Below are 22389 nucleotides of genomic sequence, written 5' to 3'. Positions count from 1 at the left end.
CATTCTGGTCAATTAAATTTGCGTTTTTGTGGTTTTTTTAAAAAACGATTAATTTGTAATTAAATTAATGGTTTTTACTTTCGTCAGACACGGAAATGTTGGACGAAAGTCAAAAGTAATTAAAAGTGACGTATGTGTTGGCGTAAGAATCACTTTTTTCCTTCCGCTCTTCCTAAAGCCAACAAACTATAGAACTATATATATATATATATATATATATATATATATATATATATATATATATATATATATATATATATATATATATATATATATATATATATATATATATATTCATTCCTGATGAGTATTTATAAATAAAACACAGTGTAAAACGAAAAAAATTTAATAAGTTGCCATTAAATATTTTACTAATTTATAAAATAACTCCATTTCTTTTATTTTTTTTACTTATTAACAAATGTGGCCTTTCCATATTTGAGTTTTAATTTGTTCTTTGTTAATATTTAACTTTGTTATATATTGATATATACTATATGCAGGGTGCGGAAAAAGTTCCCGTACAAAAGTCTAATTTAAAAAAATTATCTATATGGTGTTTTCTTTCAATATATAGTGTGTTTAAAGTATTCTTTTGTATTCCTTCGTACTCTTTTAGTCTTTTTTAGTATTATTTTGTTTTAAATTAATGTGTAATTTGTTTCTCGTCTTATAGTGGAACTTTTGCTATATTTGCTGTTTATATTTTTGTGCGGGAACTTTTTCCGCACCCTGTTAATATTTATATACATATTTTGTTTTATTTTTAAGTTTGTAATATTTAACTCTTTATTAGGATTTAATTTGAATTGACACTCAGCGGCGGTTTTAAGCACAGGCAAAGCAGGCATTTGCCGGTGGCCTCGCGCTCATGTGGCCTCGCATTTTTTTTTCTTAGTACAAGTAATATAAAAAAATTTTCTTAGTACAATAAATATAAACAACGAAACTTATTTATTAAAATTCAATATAATGTATGCGTACAGTATTTCTATAAACAGTATTTTTATAAAATATTCAACTTTACATACAAATCTATTATTATGTATGTAGCAATTTTTTTTGCGTTATACATAATGCCTGGCAATCATATGAAAGAGTATACGGTTTCTAGTCTCATATACATTGACAATGACTGTGACAAATATATCTTTGCCCATATACACCTACACGTCTCAAAGGCTTTTTCTGTTTTTCCATCCTCCTAACTGAATGACTTTTTGTTTGTTTGTTTATTTATTTAATATAATATTGTGTTTACATTTTTACTGTTGCACAAGACATAATCTGAGCAGTGATGGGATGTTATGCTGGTTCCGGGTATTTGTTGTAGTGGTTTCTCTTTGAGCCATAGATCAGTGTTTATTCCATGTAGAGGTGTTTTATCCATTGTGGATTCGATGAAGTATGGCTACATTTGCTAACAGTTATTGACAATTGTCCCATAAGCGGGGCTGCCCCCTCCCTGGGAATATCCTTGGTGAGTTGGTGAAGTCTAAAGTTGGAGACTCTCCTTGCATTGCTGTTAAAGCCATCTTGGGTTCATTGATTTACGACTGGCACTTCCCTTATTATTGTTGTGGCTTTTATACTCACTCCTTACGCTGGCTTTTGATTAGACTCGACGTTACAGAACTTACAACAAAGACTGATTTTTCTTTTACTAATTTATCACATTTACATACTATTTTTATTATTTTACATTAATGTTTTCATGAGGACGCTTGCTCCTTCCTTCTGACTTTGAGTCTTTATGCATTTTATGAGTTGAGTTCTTTATGTACATTTTAATATACAAAATCCTGGTACGTTTTTGGTTTTATATTGAAAAGATTTGTGGTTTCTGTAGTATTTGTTTGACGTCGCTATGCCATTTTTGTTTTTGTGAGCACTTTAATGTCTTCATTAACGATCTTTTTATTTTTCCTGACAACAATTTTGTTTTTAGTTTCTCGTTTGTTATAGTTTGTTATATTGCTATAGCTATAGTATGAATGTTGTTGGTATAAAAAATGTTGTGTTATGATTGTGAGCGAGTTACAATTTTTTGGTATAATGTAAGTAAGGAATGATGTAAAAAACCAAATTAAAAACTCATAAAAATTTTCAAATTAAAACTCATTAAAAACTATTTACGTTCCACTATGGGTCAAGACCGCTTATCTGCATTAGCTTTAATTTCCATTGAAAATAAAATAAGTCGGTCCTTGGACTGTTCTGATTTAATTGATGAGTTTGCGTCTTTAAAAGTCAGAAAGGTTAAGTTTTAAGTCAATGTAATCGATCCTCCTAAAATCTGCGAAAAAAATTAATGGTATCGCATTTTGAGTAGTCTTATTAGTGCATCTTCATCCAAAATAAAAAAAATACTTAATGTAGATTTAAAACCTATGTGCGTTTTTTGCTTCGTTCTAATAAATATCCAAAACACAATAGAACACAAGAATTAAAAACTCAACTAATATAATAGAAAACTTGCCTATGGCCTCGCATATGGTAAATCCGCCACTGTTGACACTGTTGATATATATATATATATATATATATATATATATATATATATATATATATATATATATATATATATATATATATATATATATATATATATATATATATATATATATATATATACAGTATAATATAGCTACTCTATTATAATTTCTTGATTAAAAAGTGACTATTTTGTATTAATGTTTTTCAATAAGCTGAAATAAAGTTAATGATATTATTACTATAAATGAAATTAAATAATATTTCTAAAACTAAATATCATTTCTGTAACATGATTATTTTTAACTGCATCATATCTGCAACATTGCGATCATTTCTGCAAAGTTCAAGTTGAAGAGTATTTTAACGAGTAATATTTTAATGCTCTAATTTTTATTTATAAAGTTTCTCATTTATTGTTATTATTTAATGTGCAATAATTATAATCACTAAGTTGTTGACTTTCATTCAGTGAAATAAAATGATCTTAGTTTTACCACTAAATGTGCATTATTTTATATTAGATCTTGATAAATCAAATCTAAAAAAACATAAATTGCCCAAGGAGAAGCTTTGATTGAAGCTGAAACAATGGGAAGAGTTCAAGCAACGGATGAGAAAAGAAATTTAAAGATAGGCTTAAAAACGTAACAAAAACTTTGTAAACGATGCCAACATACCAAGTACGAAGTGAAAAATATTTCAATGTAGATTCAATCGTTCAATACAAAAACAATTCGTTTCAGTTGTGATTTTTCAATTAAATATGCACTTCGAAACGACATCAAACGGCATCAATTTTTTTTTACACTAAAAAGTATAGACTTGGTGGTTCCAATCTTGAGTAATATATAGCTCTATTTTTGTTTATTAGTTTTCATATATAAATTGATTTTCTCCTCCTGTTTTATTGTTTTCTCATTGATAATAACCGTATCCGACTTTGGTTGAAAATTTTATAAATCTAGTCAAATAAATTTTTTTTATATAAATTTTAAGAAATTTTTATTACTTAAAACATCTTTTTTCCTAGTTAATTGTGTTCAAAATAATTTTCTACTGAAAAGACAATTGAAAAACTTGGTATTAAAAATAATTTCCAAAAAAGTTTTACTTATTGAAACCCGCAAGTATTTTTATGAAAAAATAAATATTTGCTGCGTGCAGTATAAATCCACATTTGTGTATAAATTAATATCTCAAGGGTGTATAAATGTGAAAATAAATTTTATTTTAAAAAGGGTGTATAAATTAATATACACCCTTGAGAATAATATCCGTTCAGCCAGAACAAGAAATACAGATGAGTACTAAAAAAAATCCCCTTCGTAAAAATTACTTATTGTTAAACTTTAGTTTAAAATCTAAAGCTTTAGATTTTCAGCAAAATGCTTACAATATGCCGATAAGGTGTTGCGGTTAGAGGAGTTGCAAAGAATTTGTCATCAAAACAACAAACAAATTGAAATTTAAAAACAGTTTCAATATCCATTTAACTTATTCATTTTGATAATTATTGATAAATTATTTAAAATATATTAATGTAAAAACACAGTCATAGTAAAAAATGATTATTCTGTTTACATGTAAACATTACGAAGATTGAAAGAATTACACATAAAAAAATGCCTTTTTAAAAAATTGCTTGATAAATACTTTTGTAAGTTTATTTTTAATGTTTATTTTAAGTTATAAAGATTATTTGAATTCCTATAACTTTCTGATTTCCTGTTTAGCAACTTCATTTGAAATATATTATTTTTTATTTTAGTTTTTTCTATAGTAATTTAAAACCGATAGATTACTACTTTTTTGTTTTTGTTTTTGTTTTTGCATTTGTTGTTGCTGTGGTTATTATGGTACGCTAAAAAGTCCAAACGGGGTTATCATATAGCATAGTCAAAAAGCATTTAACTAGAGAGTTCGCGCCTCCTTCCTTACGAATGTCACTTATCTGGCCAAAGCTGGCATTGAAACTCGGAACTCTTGGTTCTAAGCCAAACATCTAACTAGGAAATGTAACGGCTGCTACTGCTTTTAGGGTTTTTTACTTTTACAAATTTACGTAAAAGTGTTATAAAAACGAACTTTGAAATAAGAATATATGTTACTTTCTTCTTCGCTTGGAGAGGTACCGAACTTTACCTAACTTCTTTTACCCAAGAACCTTTTTTTCAAAAGTTTTCTCTAGTCTAATCTAATTTAGTTTTTTTCTAGTCTTTTTCTCGACAGATTTTCTCTATTTACAAAATCTAAAAGGACTTATATCGGACTTCAACATTTCAATTGCATAAGTTATCTAATGTTGTGTATAAAACTTGTACTTACTTGAAAGATAAAACTTGATTACCTTAAATACTTTTAACGTAACCGTAAACTTAAATTTTGTATGTATTTTTTTATTTTTATAAATTTCTTATTGTTTATATTTAAATATAACATTTAAATTAATAATATTTTTAATAAAATTAATAATTATATACTAATTTACTTCCATTTTCAAACAACATGCTTTGTTGAATATATAAATTCATTTAAAAAAGTTATTTATAAAATATGGATCCCCTTGATATATATATATACATATATATATATATATATATATATATATATATATATATATATATATATATATATATATATATATATATATATATATATATATATATATATATATATGTATATATATATATATATATATATATATATATATATATATATATATATATATATATATATATATATATATATATATATATATATATTGATATTATTATATTAAACTTATTGTGATATTAAATTTGATATCATTATTCACAATATTAAATTTTGTTTTTATTATTTATTATTTATTTTTTTATTATTCTATGTTATTATTTATTTAACATTTTTTTACTTTTGTGATTTAGTTGTTACTATTGTGATGTATTTATCAAATTACCAAGTAGTAATTAATATTTATTATTACTATGATGTAAATTGTGCGTAATTTATCATTCTACAGAGGATGATCTAAGAATTTTTAATATTTAAGTAACTAATGTTATTTGAAAACTTAAATAATTGAGATTGCGTAATTTAAAACATCTAGCTTATGTGAATATTTAAAATTATTTTTTTATAGATTTAAATAAATATTAACTATGTAACAATAACCACTCACATTATTCTCGATAATATTAAAAAATAATGAAATTGAGAGAGCTCAAGCAACAAAGTTTCTAGGTATACTTATTGATGAGAACATTTCATTTAAAGCGCACATAAATATGTTAAATGCAGGATATCATAAACCATCGGTATACTATACAAAGCTAGTTCTTTGTTGTCCGCAAAAAAAATTTAAAGCTACTTTTCTTTTTTATACAAAGCTGTTACATATACGCTAACTTTGCGTGGGTGATATAAATCCAAATGAGTCACACTTTATCCAAATCAGAAGCATGCTGCAAGAATTGTTTATTATAAAGATAAATTCTTACATTCTGAGCCACTTTTAAAATACTTAAAATTACATTAAATGTTTATCAAATAAAAAATGTTTCAAAATTTGATGTTTATGATAAATACAAACTTGGACTTCTTCCACTGCATTCCTTAAAAAATTTCTTTTATAATAGAAAAATAAATATGACACAAGAGGGAAATAAAATCTTTAATTATCATTTCAAAAAACAAATCTATCCCGCTTCTCTATTTCATATCGTGGTCCTTATCTAACGAATTTGTATTGATTAAATAACAAAAATAATAATAACTAAAAAAAAAAAAAGTTTTCTGTGGTTTGATTCAAGAGATACAAAGTATTTTATTTTATTTCATTTGATGTCGACAAGTAAAGTTTTTTTAAAACTTTACTTTTACTAAGCATTTTAATGCAATCAAAGCAAGTTACCTTTTTCTGGTTTTTACTTTCAGTGTAGGAGAAATAAAATTGATATAAATTTTTTTTTAAGCACTATCAAAATTGCGCCTAACGATGATTTAAAATCTATTTCCAACGCCAGTTTTTGTTCGTTTGCACCAAAAATATGAGTCACAAGACTCATATTTTTGGTGCAAACGGTTATAAGTTAAGAAGTCCTTCAATTAAACGTTTCCAATGTGGTAAGTAATTTTTCCACCTTTTTGCTCAGTAGCTTCAACATTGTAGGGTAGAGCGTGCCATATCGGGACAGTGGGGCATAACGGGACAGCTATACATAAAGCCTTATATCTCAGCTAAAAAAGATTTTTATTTAAAAAATTTTTAATAAGACATTTTATATTATTGTGCTTCATAAAAAAGAAATTAATTTTAAAAAAGAAAATAATTTTAGATTTTCTAAAAAAGAAATTAATTTTAGAAGTACCGAAATGCATTAAAAGTACCAAAATGCAATTAGTAAGTTTGCGAAAAACAAAATTTGCGTATTTTCTAAAGCGATACAACAACAAAAGATTTATCTTGAACTATTAATAATTTGCTTTATTTATTAAAAGTTTATCATTTTCAGACAGTAATTTATCCTCTTTTAGAATCCGGTTTTAAAAAAATATCTGGAAATGAACTTTTTGAATAGTTTTAATTTCAGTAAAATGACTTTTGTGGGGCATATAGGTACAACAAGTTATTTATATAATTGACTATATTACAACCATTCTGTTTACAGCTCAATGGTTGTATTTTTAATTTAAAATATTATTTTCATTATTTAGAAAAGCAATATTAGTAATAAATTCAAAGAAATTGTTATGTTAATAACTTAACTTCGATTTTTAATAGTGCCTGATGTAAACAACGATGGTAAAAAATTATATTAGAATAATCAATCATTCAAAATGGGATGAAATGCAGTTTTAGCTGTGAATAAAAAGGAACTTAGAATTCTAAAAGCTGCTGATACATATGGCATATTTAAATTTGCTTAACATTTGCATATTGTTGTTAAGCCAGCTCATCAAAAATGTTACCAAATAGTTTCAGGATATTTTTTTAGTGTTTTGTGTGAGCCATAATATTTTTTGTTTAATTTTAAATTTATTTGTAGTAGCCAATTTAATAATATATACTTTTAATTTTAATTTAGGTTTTGCCCTACCTAAATTTTAGAACAATTTCTTAAGTTTGTTTGTTTTAGAGTAATAAAACACAAAAAGTGTTTTTTTATTTTAGTTGTTATTTTCTTTTGATTTTCATTTTTTGTGGTGTATGAGTACGGGCGTGTAATTTGTATGGGTATGATATTTTTTTATGATTTTAATGTCTGAACACGTTTAAGTGATAAAATGCCCCCATTTTTAATCACTTTTAAAGCTTTACAATTAATGAATAACTGCTGCTTTTTAACTGTCACGCTTTGCCCCACCTACTTGCAAAAAACAGTTTTAACTATGATTAGTTTTTTAGCAACTTGCATTTGTTTTTTAAGTGTTCCTATATGCCCCGCTATTCCGTATTTAATGGGTACCACCTTTCGACCAAGTAGTGCCAAACAGTTATTGCATTTTATTATGCTGGTTATTAATTGCTTATAAGTTGTAAGTAAATGCGTAAAAAGTCGATAAACACCTGTCCGAGTTAGTAAATGCGTAAGTAAATGCGTAAGTAAGTACCTGTAAGTAAATGTAAGTAAATGCGTAAGTACCTGTAAATGCGTAAGTAAATGCGTAAGTAAGTACCTGTAAGTAAATGTAAGTAAATGCGTAAGTACCTGTAAGTACCTGTAAGTAAATGCGTAAGTAAGTACCTGTAAGTAAATGCGTAAAAAGTCGATAAACACCTGATCCGTTCAGAATTTCCTAATTTCGAATTATTGTTTCCGGGGTGCATAAATTAATAATTTGATGTCTCTACTTAAGTTTACAAGCCATGTACGCAAGGAATTTCATTTTTAATTCCGGTCAAAACTGCAAAATTGATCAGTAATGGATATTAAATAGCTGCTTGTGGTTAAAAATCTTATCAGCACACATTTTATGAGTGATTCAACAAGATTTTTCTTTTCATTCAGTCTTAAAATTGTTTAGGATTTTTCAATCTGTAAAAAATGCTTGGTTGTAAGAGTTTTATACATTTGATATTAGATATTTGATTTCAGAGTTTTACACGTTTAATAAAATGGTGTTCATAAGAGTTTTATACATTTATGCTTTTACGCATGAATACTTTTTTTCATATCTTTGCTATATTTACCATATTTTTATTATTACTTTTTGACATTTTTTATTCTAAAATAAAAGAAAATGTACCATAAAAAGAATAATAATTAAAATGACGCAACATTTTTGGTAATTTAAAAAAAATTAAAATGACGCAACATTTTTGGTAATTTATAAAAATAATTAAAATGACGCAACATTTTTGGTAATTTAAAAATGACGCAACATTTTTGGTAATAAAAAAAAAAAATTTGAACAAAATAAAGTGAGTTTGTGGACGAAATTCTGTTACACACTTATTTTAATTTAATTAATCTAATTTGTTTAAATCAAGAGCGTAATTAAAAAAATTTAATAATCTTACATTAAAAATACTGCAATAATGAATGGCGATTATAGGCAAGTTCTTTGGAGCTAATGCTAAATGAGCATACGTCGTTAGCTCATTTAGCATGAGCTAACGACGTATGCTCATGCTAAATGTTATTGGTTTAGGTTCAGATGGCAGTGACAAAAGTGGTGTAGCAACTTATGGAGGTAATACTTGCATAAATTTGGTTGGTAAAGTAAATGGTGTTTTAAAAGTATTGGCATTTTGTATTTTGACTCATTGATAATATTGATGTTGAGTGAAAACCAACCAGCGTTTTGAATTCTAATGACTATTTGGATGCAAGTAAAAAGCACTAAAGCATAAACACACACATCTAGTCGCAGCAGAATGTATGACTAGTGAGCTGGTTTAATAGCTGGTTTAATGTAATAAGGTATTGTTAACGATGCATAGTACGATCCGATGGGTAACGCGTGTCAAGTGTCTTTAAGCAACTAAAATATGATAATTTGATAATTATAATTACATTTATTGTGTGGATAATTGATAAACACCCCATTTACTAAGTTAACAATTACTGTACTATATTTAACCTTATAGTTCACTGTTTCCGCTTTTAACTAATTTTGATAAAAGATTCTTAACTGACATAAAAGTTATTTAAAGCTCACCAATGGCAAACTTTACCTTCTAGAGTTTTATGGCCATTTTAAATCTCGTTATTCCATTTGATTTGCTTTGTTTAAAAAAAGTAGAACTTTCTATAAAATTGCAACAAAAAAAAAAGCAATTCGATTAATAGAAATTAAAAAAAAAAAAATATTTACACTCACACGTTACATATTATTCAGTTATTTCTTAAAAACTAAAGAAATAAGCTACCATCGCACAGTAAGAAATTACATGGCCAAAAATCAAAAAAGTGACTTCAAAAATTATGTCTGATAGCAGGATTTGTTACTAACACCCTCACTAAGAATTTTCCAATATATGAAATTCTAAATCTGACAGGCTCAATGGTAGTGGGTTCTTAAAGTTAGGTTTTTAATGTATTTTTGATAAAAATTTTTAAAAAGCCGTATCATATATTGATATTTTTTAGTCTATAGTGTCTACTAACTAACCTGTAAAGCGTGGCTGCGACTGTCTGCGATCATCTGCGATCTTGGGCGCTAAATAATTTTGAAAAACTGATGTTTTTAAAAAAAATTTTTTTTTGAAAAATTGATGTTTTTAAAAAGTAAAAAATTTCTTCGTAGAAGCAATTTCTTTTTTCATTCTTTAGTAAAACTAAAAAGAAAAACTACTTTAAGGCATGAAAGACTAAAGTAAATTTGTTTTCGTGTTGTTTTTAAAAGGAAAAAAGCTATTTTTTATTTTAATTTTAAATGTTTATTGCTTTTAAAAGCATGATTAGTTTAAGAAAAAATAATTTCAAAGTGCATTTTTGATGTCCCATTGATCGACCAAAAACCACATGTATTTCTAAATATTGTTAAAAAGTTTCTTTTTACTTTGTAAGTATACTGTTGTGAACTATGGTAATGGAGAAAATCAATTTAAGACAAATTGTGCAATGCTTTCAGGTTTTGAAAAATACTTTTAATACTGTAGATGGTGGGATTAAAAACATTTTTACTAGGATTCAAATCAGACAAAATAATGTAAATTTATTAAGAAAGAGTTTAATACTAACTCTTGCAAAGTATGTTGCACTATGGCATGCATCATATTGAAAATAAGAAATATTTCTCGCACCAAAAGATAATTGATGACAAATATATCTTTTGATTCAAAAACAAAATCCGTCAAAAATAATATTGTTAGTGGCTCAAAAACCAAAATTTAATAAACGCAAATTTAATTTAGTTACTTAGTGTCGTTAAAAAGAGAAATCGAACCGTTATGATTTACACTCAGCTAAGCGCGTTGTAAGAGAAAATAAAGTCTCAAGAAGCTTTTGCATACTTCTTGGATAATAAACATTAAAAAAATAGAATAACATAGAGTATTAGGTTCTGTTGACCAATTATGCTAGAGAATATAAAAGAAAAATAAAGAAGTGGTATTAAAAACTAAGGAGATTAAAAAAGAATTTTAAATTTATATTCCTTCAAAGTTTACCTTCTTGGACATAAGTATGTTTTGATCAAGATTGATAGAAAAACTTAGTTTAAATCACAGATACTTCTTTGACACATCTAACATGCCACACCTAACATGATGAACAATCTAAAAATTTTTAAGGAAGGATTTGTTACAATTTGGCAGGCATTGTGCTGTGGCATTTCACCACTACATGCTTGGATTAGGTTTTTTAAAATTAATTTATTTACTTCATATAGAATTGAACTTAAAAAGTAAAAATGATTTAAAAGACCAATATTTATTGAGAAAAAAAAATTATTCATGGTAGGATGTTTGAAGAATTTGGATTGAGAGTTTATGAACCATAAGTTGGCGGATCAGGAACTAGTAATACCGGATATTTATGCCGATGAGCTTTTTCTGATCCTTTATTAATCAGCAAAATTTTAGAAATTGATGAAGAAATTACTATCAGATTACATAACATTTTAAAGGTGGGGCTTGGGGACAGGTACCCCTCCCTGAATCGGGGAGGGGTACCCCTCCCATTCAGGGAGGGGTACCCCTCCCCAAGCACCACCCATTTCTGCCCCCCCCCCCCCCGTCTTTAAACACTTCCAGCGCCTATGATAACTTTCAAAGAATAAAAGATTATTCGATGAAAATTAAAACCTGTCGATGAATTTAAATTACTATAAAATAGCAACAAAATTTTTTTGTTGAACTTATTACTTTCATATTTGCGGTAGGGGCTAACTTTTGGGGGTATTTTCGATCGCGGGCTTCAATTACCGCAATTTTTTTGCAAAACATTATATTTTAACTTAAGCATTAATATAATAAGATTGAAACATTTTGGAACGTGTCCAATGTTTAAACAATACCCGAAAGTATCATATACAAAAAATCCAACTGTTGCCCCCAGCACTTATCTGAATTCTCCTTCCCCCCCTTCCCTCCTCTCCTCCGCCTTATGCTGCAGTAAGGAGGGGGGGGGGGTAATGCAGATTAGAACACAAAAACAAAAATTTTTTTATCTTAAGTCAATAATTTACTCAGCTAAGGCCTAACATCCACATGAATACAACGGCTATATCTTGGCCGCTTATTTCTATGGAATGTTCCCACTGTGCATTAGAATCTGGATTTTAATAAAGTTTCAGAATTTTTGTCCTCTAAAATAGCTGCAGCAACTGTCACAGCGATTACTTCAGCGAAGCATTTTTTATAACACTTTTTGCAAAAAAATAATATTCATTTTAAGACATATAGAGTTGACTTATAACATAAAGAGATAGAGGTGTGGGCTAAGCTACCCCACACCCCTAATTGGTGAGGGGGGAGGGTAAGGGTGGCCTTATATAAAAAGACTCCTTAAATTTGCCGTCAAACGTAAAAAGTTTTTTTTTTTGTAATACCTAGTGGAAAATTTTTCAGAATTTTGGGGTCCTAATTATAAGTATTTTGGGGGGCCTCCAGCCCACTAGCCGCGGCACTTTATAGACTCTGAGATAAATTATTATCTCAATCTATAAAACTTTGGAAAATCTTGATAAAAATGCTAATGCTGAAAAAATGTGACATTTAAGCTATCTTAAATTGAAGACCTAAAAGATTGCAAACCAAGTCCAATTTAAGTACAGAGGGAAAAGTATTATTTCATAAAATCCCTATTGTACATAATGTATTATGTTGGAAACAAACCGTTGGTTGTTGTTGTTGTTTTTTTAATGTGTCTGTTTAAAACTATCATTTCATCTTTCTCCATAAATGCAACAAATCTGATTTTGAATTAAAGTTTGTCATGAGCAATGAAAACAAAAACCAATTGTGTTATAGTACAACTTTCTGATATATGAACAATTTTATTTCTCAAAGTCCCTTTTCTTCTTCTCTTCTCGTTTTTGTAACCTCTACGCTACCCAATCTTCTTTTTTTTTTAACTCAACTGATGTTTAAATATAGTTTATTTTTAAAAGACACTTTTATACATTTTTGCATTCCCTGTTCATGCACTTTTTTGCTCATTGAACATTTAGAGGCTATACTCTAGCCCTAATCTATTATAACGAAGTTTTAAGTTGTTATATTTTTAACTTTAAGTTATAAGGTTGTTAGCTTACTGTGGAAGCTTTTTATCATGGAATAAAATCCAGCTCAAGAATTTTATTTTCGAAAAAACAAAAAGCAAAGTTAATTTTTCCTATTATAGCAAACTACTTTAAACAAAAATTTTTATATCTGATTTTTGCAACATTTATTAACAGCTAATACTTATGCAAACATTAGTTTTGTATTGCTGGTGTAAGTAATAGAGTAAATAAGTTTGAGCATCCATGGTGGCGCATTTGTTAAAACTCTTGATTCAAATTCAAGAGGTCCAAAGTTTGATGCCTGTTCTTTCCATATATCTGACATTTGTTAGAAAAGCAAGGTAAACTTCCCAGTTAAATGCTCTTTTGTGGTTCTCTATGAAAAGGCAATTCAATCTTCTTGGAGCACTTTGTTAATTAAAAAAAATTAACACTCCCGAGTATAGTGTAAATAACAGTATTGTATATCGTGTAAGTAATACTACCATGTTTGATATAATTGATACACTTGTGTACGGTGTAAACAATATTCCCTTGTATGATATAAAAGTCGTAAAAACGCGGTAGACGTAATTAACCACCTTTAGATAATTGGGTTAAAACAACAATTGATTATGAAAGAAACAGGGTCGTCCCGAAGAGGCTTTAAAGGAGGGGGGGACGTATCTGTTTTTTAAAGACGAAGGCCTAGAAAAACGTTTTTGTAGGCTGAAATCTCAAAAAAGAAAAAAGAAAAAAAATATGCTCGTTGGCTGACATTTGCCTACTGCCAACTATATATCCAATTTTGCCGAGTCCAGTTTCCAATATGCCAGCTAGTAAACTTTGTAGAAAGGCTAGACACCTCCTACGCCCCCCTTCCTCCTCGCAACGCCCCTGGAAAGTGATAAAAGTTTTAAATCTGAAAAAGCTTAAATTAAAAAAATGAAAGAGTGTTTATAAATATACTATTTGGTCAAAATAAACAGAATTATTGCTAAAAACTAAATAAACATAAAATGGTAACAATTGAAGAGAAAAAAGACTTGGGTGTATAGTTCACAAAAGATTTTAAATGCAAGAAGCAATTATTTTTATTTTATTGCAATTGTGACTAATAAAGCAAACTATTTTTTAGAATCAATAAATAAACCGTTAAAAAGTTAAAATAGAATCGGAATAAGATAATTGTATCTATTTTTAGTAAATGTTGACTTGGAATATGCAGTTCCTGTCTGGTGTCCGTACTTAAGAGTTGACATTACTAGTTGACAGAAACAGGGCCGGGTTTAGTCTTTCTCGGCCTCCCGGCACTTAAAGTTCTCTGACCTCTATTGGCCTTGTAGTATTCAAATTTAACAGCGATTTAAAATAAAATTTTTTTTGTAATTTTTGCGCTATGGTTTTTTAATGTATTTTCTTTTGTATTTAAACAAGCATCTTGTGTTATTTATTTTTAAAAACGCGCTGCAATTAGTATAGGTTTTAAAACACCTTTTGTCTGCATTTTAAGCTTGCAAATGCAGATATGATATATTTTAGAATGATGGAATCCAACACCCGGTTTTCTATTTGAACAATAAAAAGATCTGAAAGAAGCTCCTGACCTATTACATAATTAATGAATAGAAGATACTATGTAACTTTAAAAATTGGAAAATATACGAGTCTACTATTAATTAGGATTGTTATTGTTCAAGAGATATTTAACAAAGAGTTCTTTATATTATAAGTATTCAAAATGTTGGTTATATAGTTGAACTATGAAAACTTTTGATCCTTTTCAATGTGGATAGTGAAGTTCTCCAGAACAATATTTTGCAGTGGTGATCAAGAAGATTTGAAGAGCTACGACAATGTTAAAGAAGGTTGATTCAAGGTTCTTATATCTAATTAGTTTTAAAAGATCCACAGCTGAAGTTTTGATCAAATGATCTCCGAGATATCCATGCTGCAGAGGTTGACCAAAGACACGGTTTCCTTTTCATATTGCTTGAAATTGGAGCGGACTTGCTGCATATAATGTTCCAAGGAGTTGTACAGTTCTTCAACCATACCTAAATCAAGCGTGACGGACTGCAGTTTCGTGTTAACTGTGTTGAACTTCTCCATGATTCTTTTCCAAACAATTATTAAAAAAGCTGTCTCAAACTGTTCCATTTTGGTCAAAAGTCCGAATACCTCCGCTCTCATTTTTGCTTTCTGAGTAGGGCCGTCGTTAAGATTAAGAAAAGCCGTCTATATAGAAAATGTTTGTTAAAAGTATTCACAATCACAAATGAAATATATTTTTATTTGATCTTTTAAATAATTTTTAATCACCTTGTAAATAGAAAAACTTTATTACTCTCTATTCGCTTGATATATTATTAAAATTGTTTCTTATTTCACCATTATATCGAACTCAAAAATTTTTTCAAATCGTTAAAAAAAACGTCAAGTTTGCAATATGTCGTATGCATTATTATTGCAAAGATTAAAAATCTCTGGGACATGAGAGGAAGTTAAGAATAAATGCCGATATTAATTTTTCTTTCAAATTATGTTTATTTATCCTTTAAAAATTCACTTAGATGCTCTGGCCCTTTGAACTGCTTGGCCTCCCGGCACGTGTCCGGTGTGTCCGTAGGTTAAACCGGCAATGGACATAAACTGTAAAAAGAATACAAAGAAGAGCGACAAAAATTATTAATGCGTTAAAAAATTGCAGCTATTCTAAACAATTGGAATAAAAAATAGTCTACAAATACTAAATCAAGAAACAATAAATAAATATAAAAACAAGATATATAAGATGATTATTTTAGAAAAAATCAATTCGAAGCCTAATGCAACCTCTAATGCAACTTAACATTCCGTTTTTGTTTTGTTTTTTTGTTTTTTTTATAAAACCATAGCTATAAACTTGTATTATTATTATTATTAATTATTTTTTTTATTATTATACATGAGTATTTATAAATATACAGAAAATATCAATAAATATATATATATATATTGTTTTATTCATACTAAATAAAATTATAGTATTGATAAAAAATATTTTCTAAAAATTAACATTACCATAAACAATACCTGTAAACTGCATTTTATATTTTAGCTAAAAGATAATCACTCATTTTGTTGACAAAATCTAATTTCATTGAAAACATTTTAATTGAGTATTGGATTATTAGAAGTTAAAAAAAATTCTTTTATATCAGTAAGTTAAGAAAAATAATTTTATTTTAAAAACTTGAATTTTTTATTTAACTTGATTTAATTGTTGATAGGTTAACGTTTTATCTTTAGATTTGATGGTTGCTGTAAATAATATAATTAACATGAGCCACACTTATTTACTTTTTTCAAACAACTACGCTGGAAAAAAGCAGTTTTGGTTCTTTGCTGTTGTGTTAATTATTCAGAGAATCGGAGGAATCTTTAGCAACGTCGTGTTAGGTATTTAAAAGTAAATACTAGATTTGAATCATTAAAAACGATAGTATACTAAATTATAATCTTCACAGTGGGCGAAAAAAAGAATTCTTTTAAACATCCTTTGAACCTTCAAAACAAGTCTTTTTTAGATTTTTGCATTCGTATTGAGCTTACACACCTCAAAATCTTTGAAAAAAATTTACACCCTCTTTTCTCTCCATTTTAAAAAATATATAACGGCTTTCCTCAAATTCCCTAATTTATAAATTTTAATGTATAAGGTTTGGTTTTCGAATTTTTTTAAAACTATTGTTCTTATCTTTAATTAGATATTCGCAAATTTTTTTTAATGAGTTATTTTAAAGACTTATATTAGATATTGGCTTCTAAACAATAAAATTTACCAGATTTCATAAATTTTTCTTAAATGTGAACTTTTTTTATTTGTCAGTAGAAAATAAAAATTATAGTCTTTAAACGTTTTAAAAAAACGATCATTCTACCCTATTGTTTAACTTTGTTAACCCAGCAAGCACACAACGTTGAAACAACGTTGAAATAACGTTGATCGACGTTGATCAACGTTAATTCAACGTTGTTTCAACGTTGTGTGCTTGCTGGGAAGATGAAGTTTTATTAGACGCTTGCATTGATTTAGCCTAATTGTTATGCGAGGAAGGGTTTGGCATTATAAACTGGCAAGTAAAAAGCTACTATCTCAACAAAAAGTATATTGATTGGTTCTTTTAATAGTTTAATGATTTTCCTCCTTCCCCCTCCCCCTCCTCCTTCGATCCGTCATTGACTTGATTAAAGTCTTTTAATTGTAAATTTAAACAAAGAGAAACTAAATTCATAATGCTTGGGTGTCCCAAAATTAAATTTTTTTTTTCCAAGATACCTCTCAAGTTTTTCCGTTTGAAAAAACTTAAATAAATATTCAATTTGGAATTAGTTCGTAAGGAAATTTTTTTTCATCAATATTTTTTTATTATGTCTAAGTTGAGTAATGATATTATTAGTCTAAGAAATGTTTTTATAAGCATGTTTATTTTTTAAAACAGGTTTGGGTATGCTTACGGTATATGTTATGAGGCTCACAAACATGCTTAAACTTCTGACACATATATTTTTGTTTTGCACAAAAAAAAAATATAATAACTTTATTAAATAATTTCATACATTAAAAAAGCACGAGAATTCCGGTATTAATAGGTTTGTGCCAAAATTATGCAAAACATGTGTTATTTAGAGTTAGTCTTAACAATATAATTTTTGCTTTCTTATTTTATTTTTAACAAATCTGATATGTTTATAAGGATTATATCGGGTAGACTCGGAAAAATCCGGTCACTTTAAATTGAGATTTCTCTAAAACCATAAATGCTTTTTATTTCAATTTTTTTATTAAATAGGTTTGATGGGCTGTTTGGCAAGAGATCGAATTTTATATGGGGTTGGTGATTTCATTTCACCATTTTTTTCTTTTTTCCACCTTGTTGGTGGCATTAGTCCACTTTTTTTTGGAAGTTCTTTTTATTTTTTGTTACTCTACCTGCCTTACGGAGAACTCTTTTAACTATTGTCCAAAAATCTTCAATCTTGCGCTCTTCAAGAGGATTCGCATCTTTAGAAACAAATTTGACATTATTCACTTTGCACCACTGTAGAACTTTTTAAAAATAGTAAGAACCAGCAAGATCTGACCAAAAGAGACATCGGTTTTTGTGTTTTTTCATAAATGGAAAAAGTCTTTTTTGAGGCAGACTTTGATGTAGAGATTGACAGACAAAGTCTTCTTAGTGACAAAACAAGAGGACTGCATAACACACATACAAATTTTTTGTCACACAAGGAACTTGGATGCAAATTTTTCTCGTCAAATATATTTATATTGATCATCGACAGATTTATCTTTGTTCTCATAGTAAAATTGTTGACCAGAAAGTTCTGAAAAACCCGTTTTGCAATATGTTTTGCCATCTTCAATTATGCACATCCTTCTTTGTAAGGATATCCGCCATTATTTTAACCAACTTCTTTGCCCGTCGAATTCCTTTAAATTCACCAGCTTCTTTTAGGTGTATTTTTCTTATGAAATTCCAGATTTTTTAAGTACTTTTTTGATATAAGAACGCGAAGTCTTGAATTTTCTTGATACATCTGTAATATAATAAATATTCTCTTAAATATTTATAATACTTAAGAGAATATTTATTATATTTTAACATAAAAATCTTGACCAATAAATTTATTTGGCTCTCGCGCTCTATAAAAAAAAAAACATTCTTTAGTTTAGTTTCCTATAAAATTTATAGGAAAGTCATATGATTGATAATAAACGCTTATTTTAAAATACAAATAAAAAAACAACAAATAATATTGATTCAAGAGAAAAAAAGTTCTACAATGGCGTCATTTACTAAAAGTCTTGGAAAATAAAAGCGCTTGAATAAATTATAAAATCTGTAGATTGCGGCGTATATTTTAAAGACTTTGAGAGATTGGCTAACATGGAGACGGCGAGCTTCGAGTGAAACAACAAAGTTTGTTTTTCTTGGTATACCTTTATTATTTTGTTTTACTTAAAAAAGTTCTGCCCAAACATTTTTTTTTTAATACTCTCTTTAATATGAACAAAACTTGTCCCGGCACTTTAAAATTCCTTTAAAAACTTTACACGGTCATAACTTTCCAACACTTTTTTTTAGGATTTAAACATGACCAAAATTCAAAATTTTGTTTCGCACAAAAATTTTCTACCAAATAATCAAAAAAAATTTGTTTTTTAATGTTTAATTTTTTTTTTTGCTTTTAGTATACTTTTTTTTGAAACTACATCTAAAATTTGTTTTTTGTTTTTTATTTCTCTTGATATTTTGGTTTTTTCACTCAATAAGTTTTTTAAAAAAAAAAAAAATCAACTTTTTAGTAAAATTCATGAAAAAGATGGTGCAACCATGTACATATGTAGGGTTTGGACCTTTTGCCCCTTCTTTACATATTTGCATTTTTATCTCTACACCTTTATACACACTTGTACACTTTTAGACAATGTTTGTACACTTTTAGATTATGGCTCCTCCCATAACTGTATACATACTTTATGAATTAAATTCAAATTGATAAATTCAATGAAAGTTATAATATGTAGTATAGAAATTAAAATAGTAATGTAATTTTTAAGTTATTGTTAATTGAATTTTAATTTCCTTTTGAACAAAAATAAAGGCAAATAATGCAAATATGCAGACAGATTTTAATTTAATTTAATTTTAATTTTTTTTGATTTACACATTTTTTGCACTTTTTCTATTAAATTTTCCCTAATAAATTGGTAGTTGTTGTTTTCTCAAAAATGCTTGTTGTTCTTAGGTCATATTTGTATAAAAACATTTAAATGTCATATATTTATAAATATTTACCTTTTATTTATAACAAAAACATGTTATTTATTTAATCATCTTTATTAATTACTACAATAATACTATTTTCCTCTGCTGCAGAGAAAAAAAATTACAACACACATTCAATATCTATTTTTTAAGTAGCAAGATATAAGTTTTAATTATTATGCCGATTGCTAATTATTACTGATATTGTATGTAAAAAACAAGCTAAATCCTAAAATTCAATATGTCTGTATCAATATAATGAATATCAATAAATCGAATATGGAAATATATCCGGCTAGATATATAAATATTTACACCTCTAATTTACTTTTGGCAGAGTTGCTAACAAGACAAAAAGAAGCAGCCGTAGCGCAGTGGTTAGAGTTCTGGCTCAGAACCCAGAGGTCCGAGGTTCGACGCCAGCTCTAGCCCAACCAGCGACATTGGTACGGAAGGAGGCATGAACTTCCTATTAAATGCTCTCCCGCGGTGCTCTGTGATAAGACCGTAAGGACTTCTAAAGAGCACCTAAAAAAAAAAAAAAAAAGCAAGGCCAAGACCAAAGCCAAGGCCGCATGTTACAAGGCCAAGACCAATGGCAAAAGTTTTAAGGCCAAGGACAAGAATTTTAAGATTAAGGCCAAGAATAAGAGTTTCAAGGCCGAGGCCTACGCAAACATTTTCAAGGCCAAAGATTTAAAATCTGCCAATTATGAACAAAACTCTAGGTAGCAAGTGTTGTGACAATAAAACCACATGTTGTTAAATCAGACCAACATTATGCGCAGAATTCAACGAAGTCAATAAGAAAATATACTTGAATATATAAATGAAAGCCAAAAACAAAAATACATAAAAATAAAGAATTAAACTTTTTATTCTTTAATTTTATCTTTTAATTAAAGATATATTGTTGCTAGTTGTTAGCATTAAATATAAGCCATAATCATAACTATCACTATATAGCCTATAAGTCTTTATTAAATTTAAGAAACATCAAAGTATCAAGCAACGAATCAGACATACAAGCTCTATGAGGGCACATTATCAACCCACTCTGACAAAAGATACGCTCGACAGGAGCTGAAGGTGCTTGGACAGGAGCTGAAGGTGCTCGACAGGAGCTGAAGGTGCTGGGACAGAAATACTTGTCAAATATAGATTTCTAATTTTTGAATGTTGTTTAATCTTGTACAGTTTTTTTTAACAAAAAATCTTTTTGATTAAATTTTAGTGATTGATTCGTTCTTGTTTGTAAAACATGATTTTTTCTAATATTTGCAATAAAGCATTTTTTTTTTTTAATTGGTAAAGGGCTTTTGAATCTGAGGTGTGACACTATTTTAAGTAAATAACAAAGTGGTTTCTGGTGTTGTTCTCGTGAAATATCAAATTAAACTATTGCTTGTTAGTTCAAAAAATAGATTTTGTAAATAAAATTATTTACAAAAACTATTTACAAAAACTATTTACAAAAACTATTTACAAAAACTATTTACAAAAACTATTTACAAAAACTATTTACAAAAATTATTTACAAAAACTATTAAATATACATTACTAACAACTTTTTTAAGCAGATTCAGATAACCATCTGCAAGTAGTTTAAAATTACCATCTGCAAGTAAAGCGTAATAGCGTAAAATTAGGATGCAATAGCGTATAAAAAAAGATGTCTTGCAATTTAGTTAAAGTACCGCGTAAATTTTCCGCGCGAAAATTGTCAAAAAATGATACTGTTTGTATAAAATAATATAAAACAACTACATATATAAAATTTGTTTTTCTAAGATGATTTTAAATGCACTATGACCTGTTATATATTATTTTCCCGACCCAATTAATTTAGCATAACCAACAATTTAGGATTGATATACTCCAATAAGACGCTGAGATTTAAATGCTTAATAACCAATTCTTAGTGATTGAATTATAACTGGTTGACTCACTTTCTTCCTTTTTCGAACATAAAAATTTTTATTAGTATTAAATTTATGAATTTTTTTTTTTAATTAAGTTAAATTTTTTTTCTTCTTGAAACTAATTATATCTAACATAAATCGACGATTCCAACGCATAGAAATTTCAGCGATTAGCCCACAGACATTTTTTGAAAAAAATAATTCAATTTTACATATTGTTGGCCCTAAAATTAGATCTTTTTTGATGGTACCATTACCGTCATTTAAAGCCTAATTTGAAATGTTTTGGATATTCCTAACGAAATGAGCGTCAGAAAATATTTTTAAATAATTTATTAAGAAAGTTTTTAGAATAAAAATACAAAGGAAATACAAAAAGCACAAGTTTTTGCTAAAAATGCGAATTTATGTTGTTGTGTACTATGCACGCTTACAATTTGCTTTGTGGTCAACTTGGTACCGAGTATTTTGATAGATATTAGTACCGAATACAAAAAATTCAGTACCTTGACAACACCGACTAC

At 27.7% G+C, this 22389-nt stretch overlaps 1 protein-coding gene across 1 annotated transcript in view; it reads left to right on the top strand.

Annotated features, from left to right (window-relative positions):
- The first annotated feature begins 4062 nt into the window (after positions 1 to 4062).
- The window catches only part of LOC136071939 (uncharacterized), a 200667-nt gene continuing 182340 nt past the window's right edge, over positions 4063 to 22389 (top strand). Inside the window, exons 1-3 of the mRNA XM_065797810.1 lie at positions 4063 to 4153; positions 16229 to 16330; positions 16420 to 16569. Coding sequence (XP_065653882.1) covers positions 16425 to 16569 — 145 coding nt within the window. The 5' untranslated portion in view covers positions 4063 to 4153; positions 16229 to 16330; positions 16420 to 16424. The remainder of the gene's footprint in view (positions 4154 to 16228; positions 16331 to 16419; positions 16570 to 22389) is intronic.

The sequence above is a fragment of the Hydra vulgaris genome, chromosome 05 (genome assembly GCF_038396675.1).
Source record: "Hydra vulgaris chromosome 05, alternate assembly HydraT2T_AEP".
Classification (NCBI taxonomy): Eukaryota; Metazoa; Cnidaria; class Hydrozoa; order Anthoathecata; family Hydridae; genus Hydra; species Hydra vulgaris.
This window is presented reverse-complemented; position numbering and strand designations above follow the sequence as displayed.